The 15,235-nt window shown below is 35.6% G+C and overlaps 1 protein-coding gene across 9 annotated transcripts in view; it reads right to left on the reverse strand.

The window, feature by feature from the left end:
- Nucleotides 1-15,235, reverse strand: part of EVI5 (ecotropic viral integration site 5) — a 79,489-nt gene that overhangs the window by 42,242 nt on the left and 22,012 nt on the right. For 8 of the 9 annotated variants that reach the window (XM_085068077.1, XM_085068076.1, XM_085068070.1 and 5 more), the window contains 10 exons: nt 14,278-14,502; nt 13,194-13,268; nt 12,391-12,516; nt 11,452-11,595; nt 10,821-10,910; nt 10,618-10,715; nt 9,159-9,219; nt 7,172-7,225; nt 4,836-4,868; nt 4,129-4,275 (listed from right to left, as the gene is read on the reverse strand). In XM_085068077.1, the coding sequence (XP_084924203.1) occupies nt 4,129-4,275; nt 4,836-4,868; nt 7,172-7,225; nt 9,159-9,219; nt 10,618-10,715; nt 10,821-10,910; nt 11,452-11,595; nt 12,391-12,516; nt 13,194-13,268; nt 14,278-14,502 (1,053 nt within the window). The remainder of the gene's footprint in view (nt 1-4,128; nt 4,276-4,835; nt 4,869-7,171; nt 7,226-9,158; nt 9,220-10,617; nt 10,716-10,820; nt 10,911-11,451; nt 11,596-12,390; nt 12,517-13,193; nt 13,269-14,277; nt 14,503-15,235) is intronic. The other variant, XM_085068074.1, reaches the window with a different exon arrangement.

Genomic DNA, 15,235 nt, shown 5'->3' on the forward strand with positions numbered 1-15,235 from the left:
GCACAATTTCAATAACTTAGTATATGAAGGTAACACAAGTTTATAGTTAAAACAATGTTTGAAAACTACTTCAAAATTGACTGCAGGAGAAAACCATGCTTTTATATATTTGCCTTAAGCCGTAGAATTTCTGACAAAAGCCACAATGCAAATACAGATTTTCAGGTACCAGCCAAACATTTTGACCACAGTAACACTTTCTTGCCTATGTTGAAAAGACATATGTAAATATAAAGGACTAAAACTGTAGTTCTACAGCCATTTAATTCTGTGAGAAACAAGTCCTTGCTCGGCTTCACACAACTAGATTTATTTCCACTGAACTTTTCTTGAAATATAACCATATCAAATATTATTTGGGCTGATGACAGATATAATTACACAATGTTTCTCCAGTACACTATTACTGAAGAGCAATTAATAGATGATTCAGCAGCTGCCCAGCTAACTTTATTTACACATTTAAGCACTAACTGTAGTACTTCACCAAATATAGTATTCTTATTTTCTGCTTTTTGGTTGCAAAGCACAAGGCAGTATTAGGAAAGTATACTGTAAAATAAAGTGAAGCCTTCCCTAAAGTTGCAACACTCATTCACAAGTATATATTCCCAATATCAATTACTACCTTCTTAATTATTATCAGTCATTTTAGCATGAGATCCTGAAAAGAAACTATGCATTATGAACTTTCTGTAACAATAACCAAATACATCACTATAAATTACCTTGCAAAATGCATATGCTTCCATCTGAATGCTTAGTCAATTAAAATTCTATCTTCACATAATATAGTTGAAGAGCCTATTTAAAAATAAGATGTGAACTAATTTTAGCTTGATTTGCCTCTAATTTATCAGATTCAATTTTCAAGCATTCAGACTGATGGACTGGGCAATCATTGACAATTACAGTGTCACTGGGAAAGACAAGATTTGCATTCTGGAGGTGTTTACATCCAGCAAGAAGTTACCTTTTTCATTTAGAAACACAAGGGGGAAAAGAGCAGAGAATAAAACCTTCAGTACAAAATTATCAGGGGTAAGTTATAAAAGGCTGATTACCCTTCCTCCTAACTCCTCAAACACCATTGCACTTAGCATGCCTCAGAAGAAAACTCTGTATTCCATTCAAGTCGGGTACAATTTCCTCTCTGCAGTTCTTGATTTACTGGTGGTATGAGGAAGAAGCCACCTTCCTCTTAATCATTTGGTAACCCACCATGACTTGCCTTTGGCAAGTTTCTACATTTAAAGACTAGGCAAGCCAAAAACAGATTAATACCCTTCATTAGTACAATGATTACCTCATTAAGTAGACTCCACACTTCATAATGAAGTCATTCTGATCCAACTAAAACCTCCCTATAAATACTTCAGCACAGGAAGAAATAAACTTGTGTTTATTTGGGCTTCTGGTGTTGGACTTTGATCAAAAGAATACTCCTCTACCCATCTCTGTATTCAGAAGTGCTGCAGGGGAGAATTTCTTCAGACAGAAATCCAGTAAGCATTTTCAATACTTCCTTTAAGCCATGCAATCTATGCTATCCAATCTCACAGGACAGATAGCATAAACCCTTGATAATACTCAAATACAAATACATAACTTTTTTACAAAGGATATGTTAACCTTCTTAGAAATACTGTTGTTTAGATAGTTTTTGCTACCAGCAAAATAGTGGGGTTTTTTAATCCCACACTGTTGCTCAGAAGAGGCAGTTGCAAGTACCCTTAGGCAGTTCTTTTCCAACATTTCTATTCAGAGATTCATATTCAAACATTACAGTTTCTATCATGCTGAAACAGAATATTCCAGACTGAAAAAGATGTAGATGATAAAATATGTACTATAGATGTTTATCTGGGTTTATTTAAAGATACAACTATTCAGCCATTTATAAATTTACAGTGCAATCATTTTTGCTAACAATAAACAAAGATGAAATAATTAGAGAAGAAAACATTAAAACAGATACTTGCAAGACAATACTGAAAAGGAGTATTGCCAAGAACAAACCTACTGGCACTACCAAGTGGCAAAAAATTTACCAGCCTACAGCAAAATGCCAAAATTCCAAATAAATCCATGCATTCCCACCAGGTGGCGCCCTAAACGCACACAACGGCTTACATTTGCTGCTCGCACTTCCAAGTGTGGAAACAGTTAAAAGCTTGTTCGATTACGCATCGTACTGCTGCAGCAGAATCCAGCGAACTCCTTATTTAAACCATTTTAACACTTTCACGACGTTGTCTAATTCCAATGGATCTCAAAACCACAGTGCTATTCCTTACACTTCAGGATAAGCCAGCTATAAGGCAGAAATCTGTCTATAACCATATGGATTTACAGTCTCAGTTCCACACATACAGTCAGACTACTTCCTATAGCCTTGCTCACGTTTAAGTGGAGGAAAACAATGCTGCAAGCAGGGAAAGAAGGAAGAGTGCTCCTAATTTAACTTACTGTCAATTCCTGCAGTACTTGTCCAGTTGTCTGCCCTCACAGCTGCAATCCAGCCAATTTTGCAATCCACAGTTATCTAAGGTTTTGCTCAGGATCAGTTCCCACACCTAGGTAACCTAGGTAACTCCCCATCATTGCTAATCAATAAGGCCCCCGGCAAAATTAAAGGTATTAGCTTTAAAAGTCATATTCCCACCAATTAACAAATAAATAAATACAGTATCTTAGTCTTCTAATAACTTTTAATTGCATACAAGGTCATTACCATGGATGCCTCTAAAAAACACATTCCAAAGGTTTGTGTACTAGTGTTATCAGACAATAAACAGCTGGATATCCAGAAGTCTATCAACACTTCCCATTGCATTTCACTTGAAAGATTACAATAGATCTAAAAATGTTGGAAAGCATAACTAGACCACCCCCATCTTCCTAATCATAATTTCTTCATATTTTTCCCCCTAAAGAAATTGCTCAAATTTTATAAAAAGCAGTTTTTCATGAGAGTAAAAGCTCATTAATCACTTCTTGCAACTATTCTAAAATATGCATCATTTTTACACTGAAATGAATTAAGTAGACATAATCAACTAGTTCTAGAATGTTGCATTAAAGTAATGATTTCAGTCTAACAGTAAATCTCATCTTTACCTTTCAATATGAGACACAGGTATTTCTTGAGCTTCGGTGGAAGGTGTGTAAAACAAACTGCTATACTGATCTCAAGAAACCTGGTAAGTAGCTGCAGTATGCTGTAGTTCTAATAAGTTGTATTCCATGCACCCGAAATTCCCAAGACTCTAGGCAACACTTGGATACCACTTACTTAAAACAATATGAGGATATTCACAACAACACTAGTAGTGCACAGTTTATTCAGCAAGTGGAGATTCTGAAATGGCTTCCCCCTGCCCGCCAAGAGAAGACACTGAGCACTTTAAGTGTCTTAGAGGAAGTAACTTCAGTCTCACAGCAACAGTCTGAAGTCTTGCACATTTTACTACCTAAAACACAGAGTGTGCACAAACACAGTACTATAAAGGACTACTGAAAATTATTTTCCTACTCCACTTGCACATAAACCCACACTTTTTAATCAAGTTCTGTATTTCAAAATCAAGGACAATACTCTTCTACTTCAGCAAGCAGTGAATTTTAGCATACTAGGAAAAAAATATATAGGTACACAGAAGAAACATTAACATGGAAGCAACTGACAAATTATACACTAGGTAAGGGCATAATGAGTCAATTTTCAAATTTGAGTATTCAGAGTGACACAACTTGCAATGACTAGATTCTTAGCATTAAGAGCTATCAAACATTGTATGTGTGGTTTTTTATTAGTATTTCTTTGTGGTTGGGAGGGTTTGGGGTTTGTTTGTGGAGTTTTGAGTTTTTTGCTTGGTGTCTTTCATTGTAGGTGTTGTTTGGTTTTTTTAATAAGCTCATAACTTCCATCTATCCAAGGTTATGACTCTCATCTATCAACAGCACAGAGCAAAACTTCATTTAATCCAATTTGTGTAATTTTAAGAATGCAAATCACAATGAACAGGGGGTTACAAGGACAGCACAGAGACCATGTCATGTAGTGATGAGGAAAAATAAACACAAGTGAATGAAAAAGATGAGGTGATGTGCTGCCAGGCTCCTTACCCATTGTTGCTGTTGCTGGAGCTCCCTGATGGTATTCTCAGCTTGCTCCAGTTTAGTATTGGCCTCATCACTCTGCTGTTTGATGGTGGCCAGCTCCCGTTTTATGAGGTAGTTTTCCTCAGCCTCCTGGGCCCTTGTCACTTGTCCCTTAGGACATAATTTTTTTTTTAAGTATTTGATGACAAATCCAAGGAAAACTGCCTTTGTGATGCTTAGCTGCTTATTTCATCAGATTGGTTTTGCAAACAGCACAGAGTACAATTGGTAGAAATTTTAGGACAAGGTAGTACTAAACAGCTGCTTTAGTACTTTATGACAAAGTTCAGCATCCATTTAGCAAGAACAGTTTTGTACTTGCATTTAATAAAATTCCTTTCATGCATTATTACTCAGTTGTACATGCACAGATTGAAGTTCACAATATTCAATTTCATTGTTAATACATTGTCATAGAATCCATTTGTCATAGGAATTTGTACCAAAAAATTACAATAGGTTAGGAAAATTGCTATAACGTGCAGGTATTGGGTTTATATATTTTTAGTAAACAAAATTAAACAAGTTTCTAGCAAGATATTAGTTCTGTGTTTGTTCCAAATCAGCAAAGCAGGGGTAGAATACAGCATGCAAATATGCATGCATTAAAGCAGTTGGGGTTTTTTATGAGTAGGAAGAGAGTCATACAGTAAAAGACTAAAAGACTATACCTGTATCAATCTATCTGCCAAGGAAGCACTTTCCTACAAAGGAAAAATTCAGATAGGAATAAGGAAAAGGGAAACCAAAAAACAAGGGGCTGATAATAGTGACAAAAAAGATCAAGAGCTGATAGAAAGAAAATGCCCAAATTCTACCCATTTTCTGTGCAAACTCTTTTTGCAAAATTAACAACTCTTCATATAACTTGAGGCAACTCAGCCCAAAAGTCCCAGGAAGCAGCCTTTTCTGCAATAGATTTAACACAGTCCATCTTTGATCCACAAAGGTTTCAAAGCCAGATTTCAGTAAGACTTAAAATTGACCTACAGGAGACTGGGTATTTTTATTTGAATGGCTTGCTTCCCTACTTCAGAAAAGTTACTGGTGCATTATCTGATATGATCTAGCAGATAGATGCAGACACGATCTACAGTCCCCCCCCAACACGAAACAAAGGCATAATTTGAGCACAGAGGGAACTCCACTAAGCACTGAGGCACTCATGCAGAACTACAGCTTCCTCTAAGACGAAGCAGGAAAGTTAAATGGTGCAAACTGACAGACAAATAGGAAATGTCAACTACGACAGCCAATGTTTTGTTTAACTGAACTCTTACAGTAACTCATTGAGTAGTTCATAGATTCTCTTTCCTTGCCAAACTTTTGCCAGAAAAATCTTCACTTTTGCACACTGACAAGCACTAACCCTCTGCAGTTGCATTTAATTAATTTCTACTTTATCATCCCCTCAATTTTTTTAATATCATACAACAGAGAAACACATTTATTCATAGACCTTCTTTGTCCTTGGAACTTTTATTAAAATTGAAGTTCAAACAAGTAGGTAAGAGCTATTATTTAGAAGTTAAGGTACACTAAGGAAATCACAACTAAATTAGATGGGTTTGAATGATGGAAAAATATTTTAAAAATAAATTTCCAATAAATTCCACATTTTATGACCTGTTTTTCAAATGCTGCAATGATAATGGATCTTCAGAAATTCTTATTAATAGATCATATTTTCCCATTTTGAAGTGTTTAAATTCCAATCAGATTGGGATAGTCTGAAGGTGAATTCTGAAATTCTAAGTATAGAATTTGCAAAAGCACTAGTATCTGGCAGTTCATCATGGACTTTATAATTTAAAAAAGAAAATATTTCAAAACTCTACAAGTTAAGTATAAACCAAGGATATTAACTACTATAAATTTGTTAGGGGCACTGAAATGATTTACTACAGCTTCAAACTTCTAAAAGAGGGCCTGCTCTTTTCCATTCATTTTATAAATCTCAATATGAGAAACAAAAATGTTCATAAAACTGTATTTTTAGTCACAACTTTCACTATGTGTCCTTATTATGAGTCTTTTTCAAACTAAATTCTGAAATAAGTTCATCATTAGAATTTAACATAGATGGACTGCTTCTCAAGAAATTGCAAAGGGGTTGAACACCTGAAGTGTGACATCTTTCAATTATGTCACTCTTAATTGAAACATTCCCATTTTCTTCCTGGTGAAACATGAACAACTGTTTGCAACTCACAAGAGCATTCAATCCCATTTGTTGAAAGATGGTCCCTGTTTTTGCTTAAGATGGACAGGAATGTTCTCATTCTAGAGCAGAGCAGCTCAGCTGCAATCTGCCACAGGAAGTGTGATACCAGGATATAGGAGAGGCCACTGGAGAACAATGCCTTCATGTTGGTAATGTACCCACAGCAGCTGTCATGCACACTTCTGAAGCCTCAGTCAGTTATAAAAAACCTAACAAAACTCTACAGCAGGCTAAACTTATGAGAAATAAGTCTTTAGATATTCCCCCCACAATGTGCCAAAAATTGCCACAAAACCTCAGAACTACATAGAACAAATGAATGGCAGTGTTCCTGTTCTGAATGCTGCAACAACATCTCACTGGTCATTGGCAGGTCTGTCATTTTGCTCCTACATAAAAACACCAAGCAACTTCAGATTGTGAAAACTGAGGATTCTCTCACAATGACCTCTTTTCCAACCAAGCAGTCCACTATTTCATGGAGTCTTCTGGACTTTGAACATATGCTTCTAATTCAGAAAGAAAACAGTACAACAGAAGTTGGATGTGTCAAAATGTTTGATTTTATAATCACAAGAAGCAGACATAACCTTACATATTTGAAGCATAGACCTTAATTGCTTTGTGGTAGCCATGTTATTTGGCTAAGCACTATTAGTAAACACCAGAGTTTATCAGGAATACAGTCAACTATAATTCTGAGATTCCCATTTCATATAATGAAATTGCCATCAATTAAAGTATAAATTAACATGTATTAAATCTAATCCCCAACATACTTACTTTTTCTAGTGTTTCAATGCGCTGTTTTAAGAGTCTATTTTCCGTTCGTAACCTCTGGAAGGTAAACAGTTCACAAATTCATTTCTTAAGTTATGAATTGAAAGTCTGATAAAAGCGAAGCAAACAATATTTTTATCTGATCACATCCATGAAGTTCAATACAAATACAAAAATAATTAGAGACCTTCTTATGATCCTTTCATATGATGTACTAGCTCAAAATATGAGTTTAAACAGCTTGATACAGCGAAGATGAGAAGACATCTCATGTTAGACAAAAGCATCTATGTTGCATTAGCTGGAAGCAGTATGTCTGCAGGTGAACCACAGGGCTTACTCCCCCCCCACCAGACTTGGCAGCCTCCCCTTCATAAACAGAGCCAAAGTCTTCATGGTTAAGGGACATGAAAGTGCACTCCCTGCACTAGGACAGGCTAATGAGGCAGAAACAAGGTTTCCTTCCCTTTCCTCACAAGAATTTATGTTAATCTGTAAGGTTATACTGAGAATTACCTCAAATGCCCCAGAAGTAATGAATTGTACTGAACTGTACACTTCATCAGTGCACTTCCTGTACATTTTAGCAGTCAGAAAGAAGAGATTCATACCCCTCAGAGCAGGGCATTGGATATCAGTTCAGTAAACCCTTTATTCTTCCAGGCTAAAAGGCAAACTCAAAATACGCTTGTTTTTCTATCTCCCTAAAATAGTCTCTTCTGCTAAGAAGCTCTGCTAAGTCAGAAATTATTTACAGAAGTCACAAAGTAAGGCCTAGAATTAGACAGTTTTGCATTGTTTGGCTGGCGTTTTTTGGTTTGTTTTTTGTTGGGGTGGGCTTGGTGGTTTTTGTTTTGGGGAGGTTTTTTGTTGCTTTCATCTTTTTTGGGGGGGGGAGAAGCAAATATGGTGGTGGCAGGGAGCAAGAAAGGATTTGAAATGAGTTAATGTACTAGAATCTAAAGTTACAGCTGTCTTTCATATGGTTTTATTTTGTCTTGTTCTGCAAAGAGCTGTCATTTGAGCCCAGCAAATCATCTGATTGCAGTTGCTGTTACAGCAGGTATTCATGCTGCTAACTGCCTCACCACCTGGGGTACAATAACAAACTGCCTGAAAAGGCTCCTAACACCTTTGTGCTCCCAGGTGCATCTCACAGTCATTTTTCTGAAGAACTGATGCCTTAAAAACTGATATTGAAAGGCAAAATGACTAGCAGTGGACAAAAAGAAGGAAGGCTGTACATAACTCCCTCAACAAAGCTTTATATAATACACTTGAATATCATTTCTCCCACTATCTTTTCTCATGGAACTGGCTAAAAACACAAGGAAGAAAATCCAGATCAAACAACATGCTGTGAAAAAAAAAGTGAAATAGAGAAAAAAGGCATAAAAGTCCTATTTATGTCACAAAAGCAAAAAGATGCAGTGATTAAGTACATACAGGAAGTAGGTCAGTTAGTAAAAGGGAAAAATAAACTGCACTGGCAGGTTGGCTTTTTTCCCCCCACAGTTAGTATTAATTCTAAAAGCTTCAAAAGAAAAAGTGACTGCAGACGGAAGATACTCCATCTTGGGTCCAATGCATAAGAAAAATCAAGATCTTAAAATCAAACACAGACCACTCAAGTGCACTCTGACAAACTCTATCTTAACATACAAACCTCCTGTGTGGAGCACCTACATCTAAACCAGCATATTTGGAACCTCTGATAAATTAGGGCATCTGTCATTAAGCTTTTGTCAGCAGGAAATAATAAAAATATAAGTACAGTGGGTCTCCAAAGATTTTTTTTTTTAATGTCCACCAGAAGTCTTAATAATTTCACTGTAGGTGTCCTTTATGAACAGACATCCAAAATATAAATGCTGAAAGAAAATAATTTGGGGACCTGAATGACATCCTGCTACATGCAGAGACCAACCATATAACCCCCCCATCTAGGAATTAAACTTATTCATAAATAAATTTGTTGAGGCTTCCTTACTTTAATTTCAACTTGTTCTTCCATTTCTTTTGTCTTTATTGTAGTGTATTCTTTTTCTAGCCTAAAAATTAGAAATAGTAAATGACGATCAGAAACATTGCAGATAATTTACTCTTTGGTGTAATACTTAACAAGTAACAGAGATAGAGATTATTGATATTTCCTCTGGAATGCACTCCTGTAAATGCTTAGACTGGACATTACATTTAAATATAGATTTCAGTAGATATGAACAGACTGAACCAGCACTCTGAAGTGCAGGAGCTTGCTTGGATACATTACAGTGACAGTGATTTGGAGCCACTCTGTAATAATCCCTTTATGTAATACAATCATCAATTCAATAGATTCAGCCAAAAGAAAACAGAGCTTGGAAAACCTGAAAAAAGAAGATGCAGAGAAATCTGAGAAAAATACCTTAAATATAAAACAATTTTGGCCTCTCCCCAGCAAACCAAAGTTGTCCCAATGAAAAAGGTGGCAACAAAAACCCACAAGCTGAGATAACAATGCCTCTACAGGAGGCAGAGCAGGAAGTTCAGACTTGGAATGGTAGGATTTTCAACTACATACACTTGTACAGGTTTGCAAAGAAAATATTTTTCCTGAACTTCTTTTTTAGAGAAGACTGCTCACTTTACTGATCATAGGCTGCTGACAGAAAAAAAAGAAAAAGATTGACAAATTCAGCTTGGAAGAGCCTGGACACAACTTGCAATGCAACGGTGACTGTAGATACATGACAACCAACAGGTGACCTGTAAACTTAACCCTGGCAAATCGCACTATGTGCAGCTTGGCTAATCAAAACAAAATTTACCAAAAGCAAAAGAGACATGCATCTAACCTTAACAACAACGACCTTAACAACAACAACAAAAGAAGTAGTGATATTCTCAAGATTTCAAATCGCAAATGAAAGTTACTTTACTGTTGTCAATGGTATTACATAGTTTTATAAATTCTTATTTGAAACAGCACTAATTTTGACTGTAAATGCACTCTTTAGCACCAGGAACACTTTTCCAGTGCCCGAGAATTAAAATCTTTAGAATTTAGGGCAGATCATAAAAGTTTCATTTCTTTTCCCTGCTTAACCCTGAAAAAACCCAAAACAACCTTCCCTCCCTCCAAAAAACCACCCCCTACCCAGCTCTCCTATTCACTTCCTTTTTACAGAAGTGCTGTAATTCCCCATAACTTGCAGTTTACTTCAAAAGCTTTTTTTCGTTATTTTTATAAATGAGATATAGCTTTATTATGTTTATGAAAAATAGCAAATACTACTTTAGAATAATTTTCTTGCAGAAAGAACTTCAGTTTTAACTGTTTATATAGTATACAAACCCAAAAATATATAAAGATGGAAAATTCAAAATGAAACACTGAATAACAAGTTTTAAGAGTAAACAATAATTCAGCAACAGTATAAACTATTTTCTCAAAATGTTATACCTACTTTTTCATCTTTTTTGCATTGTATTTGACTTGGTAAGATGCTTGGATTAATTTGTCTGGACCACTGTCAAACTGATGTGGAATGACCTTTTGAAAGTGCTAAAAGCAATCAGAGCACAAGATTACACATAATTAACAGCTGCAAGGAAATACACACTCTACACATTTCAATCTTCTCTTAAAATTATTATAACCACAGCTTACCTGTAACATTCCTTCCATGTCAAGTTGCAGTAATTCTGCCTGGTTCATCTGAAGTAGTGCTAAACCTACTCGAAATACTATCTCTAAACCCTGAAAACAGAAGTTAAAAATTATCCAACAATTATTCATGGCATTTTCAACAGTACAGTTATTCCACTATTTACTAACTTTGGAAATCTCAACCAGCTTCTTAAACAAGTAAAAGTGCTACTGAAAAAAATTCTCAACAAATTGCTTCTGGGTTTCTTTATTTGTTCAAAGGACAAGCAGTCCAGCTGTTTGTCCACTGCGAGCTCACCATAATACTGACAAATGGATGTCCCTGCTGCATGCAACACTATTGCACTGCATCCACAACACTACTGCACCGCATCCAGAAAGAACAGATTTGGTAACACTTCAACAGGCTTAGAGCACAAAGCTACACACAGTATCAACACTGAATGACTTATTTGCTCTTCCTTAATAAAATGCAGGCACAGACACCTTCCCTTAAAATAATCCAATCAGCGTAAGAAATTAAAACCAAGACTATGAGATTTGTTTATCATGATGGGATTTATACCACTACCTAAATGAGGGCTTTCAACAGCTACTCTTGAAATACAACCTATGAGTATTTAGTAATTACCTCAGACATAAAGATATCAAATATTCTTGTTGCAATTGGTAGTGGAAAAGTTGTAAGGAATATAGTTAAAAACCACGACGATGCATACATAGAAGTGTGAAAACTCTGAGACTGAAAGTGCACATAAAGTTCTGGAAGATGTTCCTGGAAAAGAAGAGGAATAAAAAAATACAATTATGTTAAGCTTCTGCTTGTAGTTTTAATGCAGACATGTTTTTGACTTTGAATAACAAGAAAGTAATGGATATTTTGTACAGATAGCAGCTATCTATACTAGCAACAGGGCTAGGAAAGATATGACTCATCATTATCAAAAACCATGCAACAGAAGTCCCAATATAGAACATCCTATTAAATGTCTACCCTACAAAGCAGATTACAAAAACACTTCCTGATCCTAAGGGGAAGTCAAGCTTCTAAATCCCCAAGTAATATCTAGAATGGGCTACTAAAAAGAGCTGACAAAATCAAAGGCTAAGTGGTATCCCACCCCTGATCATCATGTTAGGAACTGGATCACAAAACAGAAACCTATTTTTCTCCATCAGCCTGGCCAGGAAGAACCTGTATTTCAAATCTGAAAACATTTTTAATTCTATGTATGAGGCTATCTCCCAGTTTTCATCTTTTAAGATGCTATCAATTGACTATGAAGACTTTGACTTTCAGAGTCTTCCATCCAAACAGAATTAAACATTCATATACTTAAAATGCAGCACTACAAATCCTCGTGCTTTGGAGTTTAAAGCCAGTCACTATCTGCCAAAGGTTAAAAAAAATTGCTCACAGAGCCACATGCATTTACTTCTGAAGTTCTGAAACTAGCTATTGTCAAGAGTACAGCCTGTTAGCCAACAGACATGACTACTCTTGAACTGTAATTCCCAAGTTCCTTCTTAATAGTTACTGAAGAACAAGTTTGATAGATTTTGTATATACCTGTATCATGCATTCAAACTGGTACATACAAAGGCCCAGTTCAGCCATGCTTGGTTTAAAGAGTTCTCGTAGTCTGTAATCTTGCATTAATTTAACAAACACACAGAATGCCTCTTCTTCTGGCATCTGTATTAAAAACAAAAAAGCACAGTAAAAACTCTGGACAAATATAAGGGTATATCACAGTAACTGTCGGGGAGGATTCAGGGTTGGGGTTTTGTGTTTGTGTGTGTGTGTTTGTACGCAGTGGAGTTTTTTGGTTGTTGGTTTGCTTGTTTTGAGGTTTTTGTTTTAATGGATTTACAGCCAATTACTCCAATGAACGTTGTACATTCTAGCACGTTGTAAATTCTAGCAAGTAATTTCTAAATTGAAATGGAGGTCTGCAAGTTTCTTATAATATACCCTACTTTGTCATAAACCAAAAACCAATAGTACAAAGGCAGCTTTAAGATAATCACATAAACTGGGAAGTTCCATTTGAACTCTGAGGAGATTCCATGTAATAGAACAAAAATGAGAACTTCATTATTGTTGAAACATCACTCACTAAAATAACTTGCAAGCCTGCAATCCTACCTTAGCTCTGAGAAATATGTTCTCCCACTCCAAAACAGTGCCTTGGCAAATAGAATGACACAAAGTAAATCTCATTTCATTTGCAGAGTAAACAGCTGCCCTTGACAACTCCATTGTAACAATATTATAAAGAAAACTATTGTAAAAATTCCCAATAAACCACCACAGTATATTACGCATTCTAGCATAGATTTTAAAGGTTCATGTATTTTTAATATTTTTACCTGCATAAGCAGTAATCCAACTATAAAAGCGCTTCCTTGACAATATCCAACCTCACGATCCACCAAAGAGTAAGCCTGGGAAATAAAGTTAAAACTCTCAACAATTAAAACCTCATTATTAATAAAAAGTAATCACAGCTCATCCTGCTGTCTTGTTAATAATATACTCTTCCTTTCCCTAAATCCAACAAGGGCAGACATCCTACCCCGAAGTTTTAGTCAGACATTGTACAATGTTGAATGCTGCTACAAATTCTGCTCTCTGATCACCTACAAAGCTAAAACTAAGGCATACCTACCAAAAATACAGGCAGTTTTCAACTACAGGAATTTGCCAAAAGATAAGAAAGAGCACTGGCATACAAATCTCACAAGGTACTACTTTTATAGGAGACAGACCAGACAATGAAACAAGTTCTCTTCAGAAAAAAAATTTGTGCTGCAGTTTTATTTACGGATGGATGAAATGTGGTGCTCTCCATGCACGCGGCATCTATGTTTTAGAGATATCAAAGTTACTATGATTTGGAAACCTGCCAACTTTTCTGCTGAAAATGTGTTGTATGGAAAAGTCTGACCTCCAAAGTTTAAACTGTAGTGAAGACTAAATAATGCAAACAATGTTATGTTGCCATTTTCATTTTGTGTTTGGCACTGGAACAACTGCACGTTAGCTTGTACCTGCCATTTGCTGCTACCACATGCACTTCAGATACACTTGCAAACTGAATACTAGTTCTGATTGCCAATGTTCTTGGCTTGGGCAATGCTGTTTAATTCATGGCACTTCATTCCATTACACTATCAGCAGTTAATATGCGACTTTGTTTTAATGCCAACTTGATGGTTTTACTTTGTGAGATTTAAAAAAACCTCACAAGAGATTAAAAAATCTTACAGGAATGCCATAGAAACTAAAATGGGATTTGCTAAACCATTCCAGAGTCAATGGTTTTAAAAAGAGTAACTAAAAAAAAAAAAACTTAAAACACATGAAACTGGTGCAAATTCACTACATACAAGGCAATCCAAGTTGATGCATACTCTTGCTAATATACTGTCAAGGGCTGAAATAGCAACTCACCTTCATTACATTGAACAAGACCTCCTGCCCAAGGCTATCTTTTTCTTTGAAAAAGTCATGTTCAGGGTATGTTCTAGCAATGTCCCTTCTTATTAATTTTTCACAAGGAGATGTCATTTTCAAAAGCTCTGAATACTGATCCTTAATTGGCATGCTTTGAGCACTACATAAAAGTTGCCAAACAATTGCTCTGAAGTGATGAGGTATCCCTTTTCGAACCAGCTCCTAAAGCACAAAAAGACAAATTAATGTATATTTCCTGAGAATATTACAAAAAATAAACCCAGAGAAAAAAACTCTTCCAGTTCCCCACAATTTCAAAAAAAAATTTACATCTTGGTAAAAACTATTCATACAGTTTAAAAGACGTAAACTTCAATTTTAGTGAGATTACTAAGTTAACAAAAGTAAGCAGTCTCTGAATAATTTTTAGTGGCTAAATTAGCTACAGAAAGTAGTCCCTTATCCATGGTAAGCTACATGGAAAATGGAATATTCAAATAATTTTATACAAGAACTTCCATTAACCAGAATTTAATACAATTATTTCTCTATTTCACGAAAGATTACTGAAGATAATACCCTCAGTAATATTTGTAGTAATTGAGATTTAAGAAATCATCAACTAAGAATTACTTCCAAAACAGGTAAATGACAAAAAGTAAAACTAACGGTAGCACAGCCAACTGCAACAAAAACTCTGAACAGTACAATTAACAGAAGTCATTTAACAAGCTTGGCAAGTTGCATCTAATTCCTCTGGTGTGCCAGTATTTCCAAGTTATCTTCTAAGAAAGTATTTAAGTGCAGTTTCAGACACTGGACGGAGAAAACATTAAGTTTACACCTACTAAATTAACTAAATTTATTTTATCTTCCAAAAAAATCAGCTAGGTATTATACAATTCAAATATCTAAGAACCTGTTACTTGTCTCTTAAGAAATCACAAGGACAAAG

This window comes from Lichenostomus cassidix, chromosome 8 (assembly GCF_008360975.1).
Source record: "Lichenostomus cassidix isolate B80296 chromosome 8, HeHo_3.0, whole genome shotgun sequence".
Classification (NCBI taxonomy): Eukaryota; Metazoa; Chordata; class Aves; order Passeriformes; family Meliphagidae; genus Lichenostomus; species Lichenostomus cassidix.